This window comes from Pleurodeles waltl, chromosome 6 (genome assembly GCF_031143425.1).
Source record: "Pleurodeles waltl isolate 20211129_DDA chromosome 6, aPleWal1.hap1.20221129, whole genome shotgun sequence".
NCBI lineage: Eukaryota > Metazoa > Chordata > Amphibia > Caudata > Salamandridae > Pleurodeles > Pleurodeles waltl.
In genome coordinates this window covers 1,427,507,639-1,427,526,962 of record NC_090445.1, presented here as the reverse complement: position 1 = coordinate 1,427,526,962, position 19,324 = coordinate 1,427,507,639, and the positions used below count along the sequence as shown (strand labels likewise).

The following is a 19,324-nucleotide window of genomic DNA, read 5'->3' as shown; positions in this document are numbered from 1 at the left end:
GAAAGGGTTTTCTGGTGGCAGAAAGGAGGCATTCACAATAATCAGTAGGTTTTTCGGATCAGGAATGCACGGAGAAGAAAGTGTACAATGGGGGAATAAGAGGCAGTCCTGGTCCTAGTCTGTGCAGGCTGGGGGGGGTATGTTGGTTATGGTTAAAGATTAAATACACAGAAATAGAAACTAGTAAGAGTAACAGATAGGTTGTGTTGAAATAATTGAAGTAGAAGAAAAGAGGAGAGATCTTTAGACGGTTAAGAGGTGGGACTTTATAGTGGGTGGTGTGGAGACTAGTGGCTGATGTTAGGGTCCCTCTGTGAACACATAGACTATTTGGGGTAAGCCAAATTATGCTTATCATATCTTTGAGCTCACCTTTTTGCCGAATCACACAGAGTCTTACACTTCATACGAAAGTAATGTTCTTTCAGGGTCACCCAATTCTGTCCTGTAAATGATTAGCCAACAAGTCATCTGTGCAGCTGCTTCCCAGAATAGCGCTGTTACTTGTGTCCACTCCACTGTGCTTTTCACACGTCTGTTGGGCTCAGCTGTATGAGATGTTTACTAATGAGTTTCTGGGTTTTAAATTCACACTTGAACACTCACAGGCAACTAAGGAAATGTACATATGTACAAAATAGGAACTATTGTGCTCACCCGTCTTGATAGGTTCAATTTATTTACTAGTGGTAGCCTGTCACCCCATGGACACTTCAGAGCTCTAAAAACCACCACATTTACAAGTTTGTGCTGTGTTGTACTTGACATAGATGTGCTTAGTGTTTCATAGAGAGTGGTTCACATGGGTGGATTTCTACCTCTGGATGGAACTGTTCCCAAAACAGGCACAAAGGCTCGGTGAGTGGTGTCTGTGTTGGTGGTGTCCTTTGTAATAGCTCTCTGGGAGATGGAGATCTGTTGCAAATTGGTTATGATTCAAAGATATTCTTGAAAAGCTTGGGTGGTAGAAAGGTTTATTGGAACTACAGAGGGATTCTGGTGTGTTACAGGAATGTGGGCCTTGTGCTTTGATCTGTTCGAATTTGGTGTATGTCATAGGCAATGAGATGCTGTGTCTTACATTTCTAGAAGAGTGTGATGTGTTGTTAGGTTTTTTACCAGTGTGCTGTTTTGTTTGGTGCATAGCAATTAGGAGCTGACCTTAAACGCCACTTCAAGCCAGTATAGGACCTACGGTGCTGGTGCGGCATGGTCAGATGTTTTTACACCCATATATAGACACTGGTTGCTGATCCTGAATTCGGTGCAATGTATATAGCTCTTTCTTGGGCAGGCATTGAACAGTACCCAGAGGTGTCTTGTTTTGTGTGCTATATTATCAGCATTGGAACTTCTCATAAAGAAGCAGCAAGGTATTAGAAAAGCTCATATCCTTCGCACAACAAGCTAAGGCTTTAAAACCTTCTGCAGCAGAAAACACATTCAAGAGGAAAACAAGGGATAGCACATAGGGCAAAGAGCATATTGACAAGATGTGTTGGGTCACAGTATCCCCAGGACTCCATGGTGCATACTCCTTCATCGTTCTGAAACAGTAATGGATATACAAGATGGCACTCAGCATAGTTTTTTGCACCCACACTAAGTAAAAGCTGGAAAGGCACAAACCACTTACCAATGTTAGAATGGCAAGGGTGCTTTCTTAGATCATGAGCAAAGTGTTGTGGTTCATTGGGCTTCCACAAGGCGTGTTTCCACATGTCTTGCTCTGCTATTCTTGTGCAGTGCATGCATTTTATTATTGGCCCGCTGCATGTTAGTGCAATGTGTGCATGGACATAGTAGCATATTGTTACTGCCTATATTCTGATCAATGGGGTCTAATTTCACTCTAGTTGGGTGACAAAGAGAACCTGATATGCTTGGTGCCATTATTTGCCGGTTTATTTACACAGTACTGCTCATTTAAAAACACAGCAGCATTATATAAATGAGGCAATAGCAAAAATACAAAATCACTTAATATCTCATATATAGGCCTAGTGGTTCACATGTGAACAAATGAAGTCCTGTTACTGTCTTCACCAGTGGGGGAAGGAGCCCCTCCTCCCTCTCTATTAGTAACTTCCTTCAAGTGTGGTATACTCGCAATGGAGTGAGGCCCCGTAAATAGCAAGGCGGCAACAAGTGCAAGACAAATCTATAGAGTCCACTTTTTTCATTTTTTATATGGCACAAACTCGACCCAAAGGTATTGGAGTTCTTTACATGACCACCAATTATATTACACAAGGACATATTTATTTTGATATATTTTTTTTTAGGCACAGGAAGTTTTAAGTGATTAGCTCAGAATCACAGGACGTTGAGTTGATGCCGAGACTCTGTTCTAGTCACCCAGTTCCAAAGTCAACAGCTCTGTCTGTAGCGCCACATTTTCTCCCAACTTAAGTTGTGAGCAATGAATTCCCTTCCGGAAAGCATGGGGCTTTAGGCAATTGATGTGTGTCATTTTCATGAGCAAGCCTTACCCCTTGGGCCATGACACAGGATTCAACTTTATATGCTAAACTCTTCCAATTGGTTTGTAACCCTACAATGGTAAAGCACAGTGGTTCACCATCTTACTGCATACAAAGGAATCAGTGGATCAGGTTCTGGTGACACCTTTCCATCGACTGCCTCATAACTATTGAGGACAGACTCTGACACATGTGATTTGTTTGAACCTATCCACTGCGGCCCAGAGCCGGTCTAGTGCTAGACCAGCATGGAGAGTCTACTTCATCCTCCAGGAATGCACCCTTTGACTGTCAGGATCCTCCACAAATGAGGAGCTATACTGCCACCACATTATTGGGCTGGTGGGTAAGGCCAAGTCTCCCAGCAACTCCTAATTTTCAGCTCTTAAGCTGAAAGTTCACTAATTCTATGGAAACCACCTGGCCTTCAAATGATGCTTTCAACAGTCACTTTTAAGCAGGATCACAACAATCATGTCGGATATTTCCTATTTTGGTAAATAAGAGTGCATGTTTTAAGGTGGCAGCACCACCAAATGCGGGTGACCGAGTTGGTCCCACACCACCTTGGAAGCTGTTGGCATGATTCCTAGCTAGCCCGCAGTGGCTCACCCAACGTTAGAAAGGAAAGGTGCTTTTGTGGCCAGTGGTGTAAAAAAGGCACTAAGCCCCACTTTGCAGAGGACCTTGAGCTCCAGGGGGGGCCTCTCAGCACAGTACCCCCCTGGCCTGAGAGCTCTTTAGTGAGTTCAGAGAGTAGCCTCCCAGATACTTTGCAGGAGGGAGGGGCTCAGGTTTTGTTATGCCACTGTTTGTGGCAGCATAAACCTGACACTCTGACTCCTCTGGGAAATTTTGGTGAACAGATCATACACCTTTCGCTCAGTTACTCAGAGACTCATGCATGCCAAGGCAGAACAAGAGATGCAAAATGGATTTCAATGCTTTTATTGAAGCAATAGCATCCCAGTTGGCAGTTGAAACTTAAAACAGTGATCACTATTATAATTAGTGTGAAGAAGATAAACAATCCTACCCTCTTTGTATGATCCTAAAAGTCTAAAAAGTCCTACCTAAACCCTATGTTTAAAATTTGAGAGCATAGCAGTAGTAACCCTTCTGCCTGCTCCGATCTAAGGGAGGGACCCGACCCATACATGAAGAGATTGGCAAGGGTCTGTCTGGTGTCTGGGTGGTAATCCTCGTGGGTAGCTGAAGAGTCAGCGCCAGGATCACCGAAGCAGTCAATGGAGTGATTTGCATCGCAGGATGGTCATGACTGGAATACCGTCTGCCCCCTTTAGGGCTATGTTGTGTTTATATTATACATCCTGCAGTGTTCTAAGAACATGCCTGATATCATCGTTGTAGAATCAGGAATGTTATGCGCCAGATTATTCACTACTTTTGAACATGCAAGCTTTCTTCAGTAGGTGAAGAGGAGTAGTGAAAAGAGTAGATGTGATCCCAGGGGCCTGTTACGGACCCAGAGATGCATTCTTGATGCACTCTGCCTAAAACACTGAAGGCCATTACCAACAGTCCCATGATGAAAGTCGCATTTTATCTAATGCAGAGAGCCCTCTCTTTTATCTAACGTGAAAAATCTTTAGTGGACACTGACATGGTCATACAGTGACCCATCCATCAGTGTCTACTTGTGTGCATTTGAAAATTGTCTTAAGTGGAAGAAAAGTATGCAACTATTGTCACAGCTGCCACCATAGCCCTAGATATTCATTTAAGACATCTAAAAACTCGCCTATGGATCTTTGGAATCCTGCTTGGACAGCCTCTCGTCTACCATAGCAATCATCTTCCCCTGCTCCAAGTCCTCGTCTAGCATTACCTGAATAATGGCCATAGGACGAACTGTCCCTCCATTGTTTGGTGGTCAGTTTACCAAGTACTTGCAATGAATGTTCTTGAAAAATGTTTATCATACACAAACTCATACAAATCTCTCAAACACGTTTCTGACGCCCCACAATAAAAATAGACACTAAAATGGGGAGAGTTAAAACATCTCGAAACTATAATTGCAAGACATATTCTGCAGAGAAATATTTTGTGTCACACACTGTCGAATTCTTCAACCTTGTTCCTTTTGGCAATATCAGTATTTACTTGGTGCCTAAACATTGCCAACTCAAAAATGAACGAGTTTTACACTTGGATCCAATCAGCTTGTCTCGTGGCGTCACAACTGTGCTCATACGTTGAGTCATATTTCTGAATTATAGTTATTATCCTAGTCCTTCTTTGATTTTCTTGAACTCGGTTTGACCACGCTTGAGATACGTTTTTTGTACGTGATTGTTTTTGTACGTGATTGCACGAGCTCTTCTGTTTCCCATATTCAGTACTTTTGGTTCTATGTGCATAAAGGATCATCTTGACAAAAGTGTTTAAAATATTAAACTTGATCTACGTTTAATTACAAATCTCTACCAAGTTCTCAAGGATTCATTTGCACCTTTGTTGATGTAAAACCCTTTTGTTTGGCGAGACTCTACGACACACATAAAATAAGTTCAGTGAAAGTCAGTAGATTCGTATCCCTCATAAATTCAAACAATGTCGGTGTTTTCTGTTTTCGTCGTGTTTTGGCTCATAAAAAGACTTGAGGAATTATCAAATTTTTCCTCATCCAACTTCAACTTTCATTAGCCGCAGACGATGATTACGCTTGGTATTGCCTTTATATTAAGAGCATCTTTTAGACATTCCACACATAGTAGCGCAAATATTCGCATCAAGCACTTCCGAAACGTGGGCTGAATTAGCATCAGCTCGTTGGCCTATAGGAGAGCGGGATTTCATTTTACAGAGTTGCTGCAGCCTTACTGATGTATAAGGATGCCACTGCATTAAACCAGAGAACATTATGTTAGATTTACTAGTCAATTTCCCCTGTTAACCAAACATAATCCTATATGTTTGACTGAGTTGTGTGACCATTGCAAAGTGTCAGTCATTTCTTCTTTTGTTTAACTGAGAAAGTAAAACATTCCTTCTTATTTTTAAGAAATTTTGTTACTTCAAAGCGTTACGCTTATTTACAAATATTTTGTTACCCACATATCAAATATATTGAGTGTTTGCTTCTCCCTGAAAATTTCTGTTACCTTGCCCTTTGTACTCTGTACTGTAGGAAATTGTAAAATTGCCTGTGTAGCAAATCCGGATCATTTATAACTCATCTGCACGAAGAGGGAACTATATGCAAACCACGTGACGCCCTGCCACAAAAAAAGGCTACCTGAACTTCTAGACTGTGTCCGGACTGAACAGGAAAATAAGTAACCCCGGATACGTTTTGGCCCTTTTGTGCCTCATCAGTGAAATGTACCTTGAGTCCACACTGCACAGATATCTTAGGATCCATGTCTAAGCATACCAAAGGAATCTGGGAAGAAGTACTCTCTCTGTCAGAGTGTCAGTCCTTCTGCTTTATTTACAAATGGAAGGAATCTAAGCTTTCCATTAATGAAGCTCCTATCGGCTGTGTAGACAGAAAGCTTCCTCCACCTGTGTAACAAGGTAAAACCTGGTTGTGGGGGACAGAAGAAAACAAACCATGCCCACACATCCTGGGAGATACCTCCCATGTAGTGGGGATCATTAGTTTTTTGTTTTCAGAAACAAACTCCTGATTTGTAGAATGTTTCTGAAATCAAGGTTTAAAAGTTTGGAGGACTGCTTTCAGAATTGACATCATTCATCCATCAATCTTTTTGTACCTTGAAGGGAATCACCATGATGGTTGTTGCTTTAAAGGGTCAGAAATTAGTGCTTGTCTAGCTGCAGGGGTACTGAAACAGTTTTCACAGTAGAGGTGCTGCGATCAATATTACATCACTTAAGTCGTAGCAATTGAGAAAATCCAAGCATCACACAAGAAACAAATTGTCTTCATTTGTTTTGATCCTATTAAAATCTTTGTCTCCATCGCACTTTAGGATTACAAAAATATTCTTCTTTTGTGCTTATCTAACTGATAATACATTCTAAATTATGTGTACATTTACACGTATTTAAATGTTGTTGTATGTTAGAAGAAACAGATATCCTTTAGCACTTTCTCCCCCACACTCTGTACCCCTGCATGAGTGTCACATAGATAACTTTAGAGAATTCTCTCATTTTGTAGTATGGGAAAGAAAAGTAAACACCAATCTCTGAGTTTAAAAAAAGCTATTGTCAGAATACACAGCCTGACAGTTGACCTCTGTCTTTGAAGCATAGCAAATGTAAGAAGATAAACACAACATTTAAAGACATCTTTAATGGTCGTTCACTTTCCGAACTCCATCCTGATTTTTGGGGATGCTGCAACACTTCCCTCACCCATACTTCCAGTGCCTGTAGCCGACAGTCATCTCTAAAATTGGAAAACACAGAACCATTGGGATGGCAGAAGTAATGTCTGCTGCCATCCCAACAGATTCTACTCTGTCCACCAAAGTCTAAATCAGGCCCATAGTGCCACTTACTTAATTGTGAGGCTCAAAAGTGATGGATGGATGTCTGATTTAATCTGATCCACCAATCACTCTACAGGAGGTTCTACCTTCCTTTGGCAGGAAACCACCCCACTGTCATGCCATTGGAACTAACATAATGCAGACCCTGACCTGTGGATTGTTGAACACTTCTCATGGAATAAGCAGTAATGCTCCAACCCATTTGTTTCTTCAATTTCTGATTCTCCATTTTAACTATTGTTTATTTTAACTGTGCTGTTTATTCACCTTTAACTATTTTTCTTACTCATCTCTGGTCTCTTTTGCAGGTGGAGAATTCTGGTGACCCTTGGGAGAACTTCAAGAACAACCAGGCACTAACATACTGGGAATGTGTGTACTTGCTGATGGTCACCATGTCCACTGTAGGCTATGGAGATGTCTATGCTAAAACCACGCTTGGACGACTCTTCATGGTCTTCTTCATCCTCGGTGGATTGGTAAAGCAGCAGTTTATTGCTTCTTTGCTTGGATTTATCAGATTTTTATATTCCTACCTTGGCTTTCACAGCCCAGGTGTTTAACCTTAAAATCTGGTTCAATACCCCTTGAACGGTTTGGAGTGAGGCATGGAAATTTCATTGTTTTGACATTATTTTAGTGTGTGAGCAAATGTGCTGTTTCATGGGACCAGTTATAATTTCCCCTACTCAATTGTTACAGTGGATGATGCAGCTGGTTTACAAACCCTATCCACCTTTGCAGTGCCTGAAGTAGTATGACTATAGATATAGTAGTGACTGTTTACCTGGCATTTGAATCAGCAGGTTACTGTGGCCCGATAACTAGGCACCATCAGCTGGCGTTTCCAATAATGAGCAACCTTCACCTGCGAAGACCAGAATTTTAAGTCGGAGATGAAGTTGAACTATATAAAACAAAAGTCTCTAGAAAGGAGGACACTATTATATTACCGTGCTCTTTGGTTTGGCTGTGCAGAACTATTTGAGTGTGATTCTGAAATCATTTCAGTAAAGGTTGCTGAATTTTCAAAGGTGGGATGTCGTTTGCCAAACAAAAATAGATCATGCACAATTTCCTTCTAAATGTTTTATGCCTCCCGGGGCCATGGGACTTAGTGTATGCAAAATTACAATGTTAGCATTAAGGTTTAGCTCAAGTGACAAACTCGACTACATTATGATGCTACAAGTAGAAGTGGGCGTCAAATTTATGTCCACCGGCGGAGTTGGTGGGATCTTGGCCACTCCATGTTATGCTTGTAAGCCGAAGTTCCTGCCGAAGTTCCTGCCGAATTCTGCCAACTGCCACTTGGTGTTTTTTTCCCTCATGCGTGGCTCACCAACTGTATATTGGCGAGCACACAGGAATTGGAATCCCCTAGCGTGATTTTCGAGCGCACGAAGGGCACCCTGTGAGATTTTCCCAATGCAGGCAGTCACAACAGTTGGCTGTGAGAAAGCTACCACTGGAGTAGATCTACCTTAGCAACAGCCAAACCAAATCGAGAATCAGCTCCCTCTGGCATGCCGTGTGGTGCTGAGTGGTGTTGTTAGCACTGATTTTTTTAGCACAGAATGAGTTCCTGGGTCTAAAATTCACCATGAGTAGCGTGACGTGCTGATTTTTGATGTTTGTGGAACTTGACGGAATCTCTCAGATTTTTCATGTAACTCCATGGAAGTATGCGGAGTGAAACTCTGTGAGTTCCGCCCACCCATAGCTACAAAGTTAAAACATTTCATTTATGGTTAAAATGTCCCCTTGATGTGCTCTGCACGAAAACATTTTTCTTGCAAATTCTTTTGTAAAGAGATAGGATTTATACATTTGACCCATATTTTCTTTAAAAAAATATTTTATTTCAAGTTGGCAACTTATTAAAAAGCTCTTGAGATTGGCAAAAGCCAAGTATGCAATTCGCATACCCCTATGTGAAATTCACAAATAATTTAATTCTGGTCTTTGTTTCTTTCAACAGCTTAACATTCAGCTAATGCATTTGACAATTCTTATTAGTCGTAGTGCCTCCAAGTTTACATTACCTGGTGGACATGTACAGGATATTTTAAGAAATAGTCTTTATCTTGGAAAGAGTTTAACATTTCTACAAATTCGATTTACCAGAAATTAACAGTCTCGTGACCTCAGAGTTAGTTTTGCACATATTGGTTCACTTGAGGCCTCACAATTCTGGAAAGCCCTGCAATGTGTCAGGCAGCTTCACTCGATATGTGAGTGTTTCCATTCCTAGGCAAGGGTCTACTAAGAAACCTTGATAGTTAGCACAGTAGACATTTTGTTGCAACCCCTGATGGGATGCCAGTTGAGTGACCCAGAAGCACCAACCATTCTGGGGACTGTGGGTGCAAGGATTTACTGCTACCCACAAGTTTTGAATAGTGGTTTCGAAGTTGAGGGCAGTAGCCAGGGTCATAATTAGAATGGCCTAGGGGATGGCTTGTATTGCTGCTTCATATACATCAAGGGCAATACCCTGATTTTCTGAACACTATGTCCATTACATGTCATGGTGTGTGATAGCCACTGGGTGTCAATCAAACTGAGTGACAATTCTACTCCACCACCAAGGATGTAAACTGGCTGGTGTGCTTTAGGTAATGTATATCCAGTTATAGCAGGTTCTAAATCCATCCTGTAAGTGGGCTTTCTGTCTTGATGTCAAGTTATTTCTAAAATGTTGAGAAAAAAGTATTGGGTTACGTGTGTGACACACATGCCCCTTTAGGTGAGATTGGAAACTCCCATTGGGGGTGGAGAATGACCACCCTATTTCCACACAATTTGAAAGCCTTGAAATGTACTTGCTTTCAAAGGTTTTAGTTGCTAACATGGCTGTGCTTGGAGTGGCCCCTTCTGCCTGTGGTATGAAGGAAACGTCATGTGTGTGCTTTAAAAGGCCAGATTTGTATCTGCTTTAATGGGTATAAATGCTTGTGATTCAGATTTGAGGCCTGTAAAAGGTTGATGTGTCTGTTCTTTCAAAGAGTAGACCTGTCTCATTTCTGAACTGATCTATTTGTGTTTTTTAAAACCCTGATTTGATCAGGCTTGGAACAACCATTGCTTCCTGGTCTATGATCTCGAGAGCAAGTTACATACTTTCAAAGCACCAGACCTCACTGTGCTTTAAAGACATAAATGCACGATCTTTCAAATTCTGGCATTTACAGTACTGCTGCCTGGTTTAAATGGTCAGCCATACCTCTGCTGTCAACAGATCGACCTCCTGGTTTTTGAAAGACCTGACAGCCAATTCTTATACATCAGACCTTGCAGCACTTTTTAAGGACCAGACCTACAGAGTCTTTGAAAACTAGACCTGCCAATTTTACAAAGTTGTGGACTTCTGTACCTTGAATGAACAGACCGACTGGTGCTTGGAAAGGCTATGCCTGCCTAAAAGATCCTGACTGTCCAGTAAGTGAATAGATAACCTGTTTCAAAGCCAAGTAAACAGTCACTATTTTCTGTTTGAAGCCCTTTCCCTTGCGGTGATAATGTGTTTGCTGAACCAAGTTACTGCTCTTTTCAAGGCACAATGGCGGTTTCAGGAAATGTCCCTTCCCCCTGTCCCTTAACCCTCAATTCCAACAAACACTGCGTCTTGAGACTGCACTTAAAAGAGCTTTGCCCATACAGTAGATGGGTATATTATGGGCGTTCTGTAATAGCTGACTGTGTGGCCCTAACACTGATATTGCATTAATGATGCGGCTATTTTGCACCAATGTTTCCCAATTACATGTATTGCATTGGTTGCCCTGCAGCTGTGAACTGACATTTCCAGATTATATAAACTACATAAGGGCTGCTGCAATATTGCATCAACATTTTCAGATTACATAGGTTGCATTGGTTACATGATTAAATACATTTTATTGAAATGACTGCAATTTTGCACCAACGTTTCCATAGAGGAGATTGATGCTGGTGCAAATTTCCATAAATTATTGCCCCACCTGATACATTTGAAAACAAAATTTGTACTGAATAACCAGTCCAAAACATTTGGAACTTGTTGTCGTTCCAAATTCAGGTGGAAAATAAGACCAGTACGAGTACAATCTATGTAATCCAAAAATGTCAGTGCCAAATTTAACCTCTATAGTATATATAATTTAGCCCCTATCTAGCCTATACCGTGCTGATACGCATAGCACTTCCAATAAAGCTGTACGGGATCCCACACTGCTGTTTTTGAAATAGGCCATACACAGCAGCAAACAGGGAACCCCTTTTCTGACGAGCCCTTTACTAAAGGACTTGCCCACTAGCAATTAATGCTTTGAAAACAGCAAAGTTTATGTTTAGAAAAAGGTAAGTGCTAATGGAACCCAAATGCATATATATATATTATACTGTATTGTGTGTGTTTATATTTGATATATATATACTGTATGCATATATATATTTATATAGCTATAATATACATATACAGTATATATATATATATTTGTATCTTATAGAATTTATTAGACCCAAAAAGAACTCCACACATTTGGTCCCTCAGAAAAAGGCAAGTTGGCAACAGCTCTTGCATGAGCAGCCACAGACGAGATGTTTGTTGGACAAAACATGGCAGACAGATAGATTTTTTTTTCTTCCTACTACCTGTTTTTTCTATCATGTGATCTTTCCAGACAAACTTTTTGAACTTTAAAAAAAATCCCTTTTTTATATTACTCGTCTGAGCCAAAACTGATGCCCAAAAAATAATAAATATATATATATATATACATTGCTCTATTTACTACTACTTTTGAATTGGGATGAAGAGGGAAAGAAGATATTGCACAATCCTTGAACACAAACTTGGTGAGCTCCTGCAGCCTTACCTACCACATGCATGCACTCAGACATATACACATACCAAGATCACACAGGAACAAACGCATGCACCCATCCAGAGTCATAAAAACACTTGACATGGGCCTCGCTGAAGAGAAGACTTTTTAACTTTTCCACTTGAATTTTCTGACTTTTCAAGATCATTTTTTTTGGTAACTTTCATGGATTTCATTTCTTTTGCATTTTCACATCTGAGGGACAGCACTTCTAAAAAGCATTATCTCCTTTCTTGGGCCTCTCTTTTTAGTCTTCTCTTCTGTCTCCTGTCTTCCTCCTAGGCCATGTTTGCCAGTTACGTCCCTGAAATCATAGAGTTAATAGGAAACCGCAAGAAATATGGTGGTTCCTATAGTGCGGTTAGTGGACGAAAGTAAGTATCTCCCAGGAGGCTCTGCGGCCTCTGCTGCAGTGGACACTCTCTGCATGCCATTCTCTTTGTTTTCTTGTTTCACGCATGTAGGCCATGTTTGCTCGCTACGTGCCAGAAATTGCTGCTCTCATCCTTAACCGGAAGAAATATGGAGGGACATATAACTCAACCAGAGGCAGAAAGTAAGTCCAAGAAGGTGTGGCTGTGTGATTTTAAAGGTATTCCACACTACTGCTCCGAAACATCGGCTTTGAACTTGAGGCCGCCTTGGGGCAAACTCACTCCACAAAGTCTAGCACCGAAACCTTAGTTCTCGAGTATATACAAAGATGATATTTCTGAAGCTTGCTGTCTCCTCTCATGCCTGGTGTTGTTTACCTGCTCAGATTTTCAAACTGAAAAGGCGTGTTGCAATTTAAAAACTTGATATATGAAATTCTTGCTATTGATTTATGCTCCACAAGGTCTTACAGTGCCAATTCCCGTTCCAGAGGTCCATGAAATAATTTTTGACTGATGTCAAAGTTACAAGCCTCTAGGGCCTCCTCTATACATTCAATTGCCTTCCACAGCTCATGCCTCTCATCACTCAACGAATCTGACTAAATACCAGACATCTTTCAGGTATCTTTCAATACTCAGGTGATTATTGGGAACATGGTATACTACGGATATACTTAACAACTATGGCCTTGATTATAACCCTGGCAGTCGGTGACCGCCAGGGCTATAGTGGCGGTAGTACCGTCAACAGGCTGGAGGTACTGCCAGCCTTATCACAACCGTGGCGCTTCCACCACGGTATTACTGCCGGGACCGGCGGTATACCGCCATGGCGGTCCCGGCGGTCATAATCCACCAGGACAGTGCTGCAAGCAGCGCTGCCCTGGGGATTTCGACTCCCCTTACCCCCAGCCTGTCTCGGAGTGCCCCTGTACTGCCCATGCGCTTTGCATGGGCAGTGGAGGGGCCCCCAGGCACAGCCCCATCGCGCATTTGCGCGACGGGTGCTACTGCACCCGCTGGACATCAGCATTGCTGCCGGCTCTATTACGAGCCGGCTGCAATGTTGATGTGATTTTTCCGCTGGGCCAGTGGACGGTAACACTGTCTGCTGGCCCAGCGGAAAAGTCGAAATAGGGAGCCAGATATACCGCCAGCACTGGCGGTATACTGGTGCCCACAGCCTCGGCAGTCTTTACAAAAGACCGCCGAGGTTGTAATGAGGCCCTACGTGTTTTCCCATGTAACGATAAGAAGACAGAGATTTGATGCAATGCTTCTGAAACATTTTTGAACACATAAACAACCCCACTTTCAGTATGTTTCTCATCCATTTATATATGGCCCTCCTATTGTTGGGAGATTTGTTATGGTTCCTAAACCCTTAAGCTCTCACCCATATTGCTTTCAGTTAAGATCACTCCCACAAGGAGTCACAAGCTATGATCTTCATGAAGACCGGGGTGATATTGATTTCAGAAGAGCAGATAAATTATGCCTCTGTATGGGAAGTTGACAACGGGCTACTTGTTAAGAGGTGTTTATGTCAAAGTATTGGCCTTTATTTCATGCCTTGAAAATGGCCTGACACAGAATTATGGGAAATACATACTATTTGTGTGGTTGTAGTTTGTAGCATATTTTGGAGACAAAAAGATTCTCAGTATATCTGAGTTATGTGCAGAGACAGCAGTGTTTCAATTTCTAAATTACATATTTTTTTATCTTCGGGCATATTGTTCATAATTGGAATGCTTTGGCATCTCTTGAGAGGACTGCACACTGATACAAAATATAAAGAAATGTACCTCTGTGACCTTTACTTAATGCCCGTTTTCATTTCTTTAACTCTCCTACATCACCATCTTTATCTCCTGGAGAGGTTGACATGTTTTCTCAAAGCCGAGTTTAATCTTTTTATTTAAATGTTTGGTGGTACACGCTTCATCGTTTAGACATTTAAAGAAATCAAATGTCTTGTTTGAGCAACTTTCTAGTAAAGTAAGCCTAGGTATTCACTTCTTCAAGTTCTTAGTATCCAAGATACCACTTTGTAGTGAAAGAGGTTACTTACGTTTAACAATAAGCCACCTATATTATAATATTTACTAGACATTGCCCTCACATTATCTTTCTTGTTTAGGAGTAGTCAGGATCACCTTTGAGTATCTGCTCTGAAAAACACTTAACTGATATGTTGGAACAGCAGTAGACTGTTTGGGGCTTTAGCACCATCGAACCGTTGCCGTTATTTGGGGATGCCCAACTCTGTCTATGGGTCACACAGAACAACGTGTTTCACTGTATTTTTGTCTGATATCTGGACATCACCTAAATACTAGTTCTCTGGAATATGTCCATGCGGTAGAAACATAATTGGCCATATTTATATATATATATATATATATATATATATATATATATATATATATATATGGTATTTCGATAGCACAAACCTAGCCAAAAAGCAGCAAAGGTATTTATCATTATATTTACTGCAAGGTGAAAGTCCACTAGTCCAATGTTATTTTCTGTTTATCGAGTTAAACAACCATCAGGAGAAATAAATAAGGGGCAACTTGATTTGCTCCATCAGAGTTTTTCACCAGACAACTGCTCCTGTTAAACGCATGTTGGCTGCAAATCGTGCATACCTCAATGGCAGTGGGTTTAGCTCAGAATTAACGGGTAAGAATGCCATCTAGAATCATCTCAAATTGTTTAATGCAGACAACCAAGTTAGCATCACGGAAACTAATGGCTGCAGTTGTCATACCTCACATTTTCTCTGTGATTCATAAATGCATAGAATCGCTAACCAAACCTGCCCTGTACTCTGTAAATCTTATGTAGTCATGTTGAAGTATCTATCACAATTTTGGATGCAACATAGCTTTCTGACTCCCATTAGGTGAGTTTGCAGACAGTATTTGGTCATTTTAATAAGTGTTATTCCACCGATCTCATTATGAGGGACCCTGTAATTTCAATTGGGCCAATAACAGAAGTTAGCAGCCCCTTCAGACAAGAACGATTTGTGGATTTATGCGGATCCGATATGTTTCACCTGAGTGAATCTCGGAAGGAAAATGAGACATTAAGAAAATGAGGTCTCAAACAGCTGCAGAATTAGATATCCCCTTTATAGTTTCTCATTTCTGAGGGTATCCTCATGTGTACCCTGTAAAATACTATGGTCTTCTCCAGCTCCTTCCATCTCACCCAGAGATGCAGATGCTGGTAGCTACAGTGAGGAAGGAAAAACTGAGATAAAAACCAGGGTACTCGCAATGAGGTCCTAGTCGAAGCCAACTGGACAGCTTCTCAAATCCCTTTGTTTTAGTGGTTTTCTGATTCACCGGGTAAATACTACACTTAGGGCCTGATTTATATCTTGTTGGAGTGGGAACTCTGTTGTAATGGCGCAGAGTTCCCTCCCCAACTAGACTATGGCTTGCCCATCTGATTTCAATTTAGACAGATGGTAGTTTGACGACGGGGGAGACTACTCAGCTGTGGTGAATCTCCTCCGACAGCCTAACAGACTAAGGGCCTTATTAAACCTTAACGGAGGGGTTTCTGCCATCACAATTGTGACGGATAGCCCGTCTGTAATATTATGATCTCCATTAAATATAAAGAGATCATAATATGGCAGACGGGATGTCCATCACTTTTGTGCTGGAGGAAACCCTTCCGTCAAGGTTGTAATAAGGCCCTACGGGCCATCAGAGGTTTAGTTATATGTCCTAATTTAAGATGAGCACACATATAGTTGTTTTTTACAGCTCGTCGCCGCAAGGAAAAAACTTGAAGTAAGGGGTGCTGAAAAGTCCTCAGTGCCCTTCCTTGGGAGAAAACTTCAGTGATGTTGGGGACATTATCTTTTTTTTATTTTCAAAAAGAAAATCCAGCTTTGGGATTTCTTTGAGAATTAAAAAAAGTAACTGTTAAATACGGCTGTCATGTTTGATGGAGATGTCCACCAAAGTTACAATGCATTGGCAGAAACCACCATGACGGCAGTTCCTGTCAATGCTTGAAATGTCCGCTGGGCCAGCAGACATTTCATAATTTGGCAGAGGGCATCTCCGTCAGGGCGACAGAGAAATTGAGTCTGTCACCTTGTCAGAGGATGAGCTGTCCTCCATATTATAAATCAGGCCCTTAGTTGTCAATGTGATCATCAAATTAAACCTTATACCAGTCAAACAAGGTTGATGTTTATATGTTCCAAACATTTATTGGGCCGATGAATAGGAATTGCCAAGTTGTTCGTTCACAGACAGCAACTAAGTTCTACTTGTCAAGTATATAATTCTGCAGTCACATCCATACATCACTATTTCTCAACAGGTACAGGGTTCATACCTAAACCTCTGTCCACATTGTCTGCAAATATAACATTTATATAATCTTTTGTTCAACAACACTTTACCTATTGATTATGTTGTGTGAGCATATTGTTAAAATTAGTTACCATATTATCGGTAGGTTGCGAAAATTTGAATATATGCAGTAGTTGTTGAATATAATATAACGGCGAGTGTTTTGCATATTTCTGGACAACTTTTTAAGATAGTTGCGGACTGCACTGACATCCGAGGGTGAAAGACTAGCGTAATTAGAGGGGAGACACGAGGAGAGCTAGAATCAGCATGTGCACGTTTGTTTGACTCATAAAAGGCAGTGCATTCAAATACGTCCACATTGAGCTCCAAATTCACCAATCAGAATATTTAACTTAATTTATTGTGCACACACTTTATTTAGGAGTATACTAGTTAAACCATCAGCACATCCAAAATTGTCATACATATATGAAAGCCTGCATTCCTCACCCCAAAGAAAGATCTGGCTTTTTCTTCCTGAGATATCCAAGGCTTGTGTCAGTTGCTGTCGTCAGTTCACAAATCTGTTTCTGATCTCAGATGGTAGCCAAAACCACAGTCAAACGCTGCCCATCTGGTTGAGTGTTTATGAATCATGGATAATCTTGTTTAGTCTATGAACATAGAAACAGTGATGGTGCCAGGCAGATCCTGGTTCACTAGAGAGCACAAATCCTGAGTTCAGATCCATTAGGTCACTGAGAATCTGGAACATGGAGGATGAAGTGTTCATCACCCACAGGTATTGGGATGACTATGCCTCTGGATATACCAGGGTTATGGCCCTTCCTCTTTGGAATGTCGAAAACTGTGACAAGATGCAGTGCAAGTCATGGGGCCAGAACAGGCTGTGGATAGCACAAATTATTCCTTATTGGGTTATAAATTCAGAAGACACAACACAATCTATAGCAGGGTACTAAGCAGTAATAAGTATATGTTTTTTGTGGCATGTTGATGTTATAGGGGATTCTCATTGTTAAGCACCTGGTGCGGCAGTACACAGGCATGAGGGCAAGCCGAGTCACGCTTCTGAAATATCATCCTTTTGAGCAAACATTTGCTTTGTCTTTGCAAACAACAATGCCAGCGAGCTTCCCTATCGCTTTGTCTTTGCTTTTTGAAAATGGTGCATAAATGGTGTGCGGTTTTCTGCTTAATGCTTTAAATGTTCATTAAATTTTTGTTGCAATGTAAAGAGCACCAAAGTGCAAAGGAGATCAAGACATGAACGAGAATATTTAAGTTTTTGAAAATAATGTGAAATAGCCGATTTCCATTGGTCCACTGGTCCTAGGGTGCCACCCTGTGAATCTTCCACTTCTATTAGGAGTCCTTTACTGCAACTGGTGATGTCAAAGTGTTGCTTAAACATCCTTCCATTGCCAGATGTCTGTTCCAGAACTCAAATTGTTGGCTGCTATTTTCCAAGCGTTGTTTTTCAGCAACCACCAAAGAAAACAAATTTTTAAGACCTTGTTCTTGTTTTGGAAGTTTAGACATTTGTTGTAATTACTAAAGATTTGTTGTTGTGAGAGTGCTTCTATTCAGGAGGATAGTTTTCATAAAAATTGTCTTCAAAGTTTCTCCTGCCCTTTTGCTCGTGTCATTCCACTAACCATTCAGAGAAGTCATGCCTCGATAAGTGTTGCCAACCACTGGGGAGCCCTACAACCTACACAGTGTTCCCTGGGAATTGATCATAATATCTGCAGTGTTGCAGGCCTTGTCACCACACTCTACGAGGTCATGGACATTTCTATGGTATTTGTATTTTTGGCCCCAGTTAGTGATGTAGGTCCTTTAATTGTAGGATATATATATTTATATTGTGCAGATGTGGTGAGAAAGCAGCTTCCCGCTAGGTGACACAGGTGCTCGGGCGGCTTGCGTCCTCCATGTTTTCAAACACTAGTTCACCAATCGTGCATTCAGGATAGACCACACGGCACACCAATTCCTTGTACCACAGTGATTTAATGGCACCAACCGCACAATGTTTTATGACTTGACAAAGGCTACTGAAACGCAATGTGTGGTTGGTGCCATTTAAACATCGTGGTGTGGAGGAATTAGTGTGCTGTGAGTTCTATCCTGAATGGAGGAGGGCAAACCAGTTTTTGAAAAAAAAAAACGATATATATATATATATATATATATATATATATATATATAAATATATATATATATATATATATATACATAGTCTACTGCCACTGGCGGACCAGTAGGTAGCTATAGTTAGGCCCTAGGGGCCAGATGTATCATGATTTCCAATAGCGATTACCAAATTGTGTTGTTTTGTGAATCACAATTAGTAATTGCTATTGGAATGTATGAAACTCCAGGAGTTTTGTATAGCGATCCACAAGGGCTCACAAATGGACCTACCTCATTAATATTCATGAGGTACGTCACAACATGCGAGCCATTGCGACTGGCTACAATCACAGGGATGGTGGCCTGCTTGGATCAGCAGACCACCATGTCTGTGATTGCTTTTAAATAAAGCAATCTTTTTTTTTTCAAATGCAGCCCGTTTTCCTTTAAGGAAAACCGGATGCATTTAAAAAAGAAAAATGAAAAGTTTTCTTTTAATTTTTTAAGAGTAGGCAGTGGTTCATGAGACCACTGGCTGCTCTTAAAAAATGTTTTTGCCTGCATTAACAAAGGGGATTGGATCCCTTGGGGACCCCTTCCCCTTTGCGAATGGGTTAA

General features: G+C 41.1%; 1 protein-coding gene across 7 annotated transcripts in view; it reads left to right on the top strand.

Moving 5' to 3' along the window:
- KCNMA1 (potassium calcium-activated channel subfamily M alpha 1) overlaps nucleotides 1-19,324 on the top strand; it is a 1,226,483-nt gene that overhangs the window by 720,665 nt on the left and 486,494 nt on the right. For 6 of the 7 annotated variants that reach the window (XM_069240805.1, XM_069240803.1, XM_069240800.1 and 3 more), the window contains exons 8-9: nucleotides 7,279-7,449; nucleotides 12,121-12,212. In XM_069240805.1, coding sequence (XP_069096906.1) covers nucleotides 7,279-7,449; nucleotides 12,121-12,212 — 263 coding nt within the window. Of the gene's footprint in view, nucleotides 1-7,278; nucleotides 7,450-12,120; nucleotides 12,213-12,302; nucleotides 12,395-19,324 lie in introns of all 7 variants that reach the window. The other variant, XM_069240804.1, reaches the window with a different exon arrangement.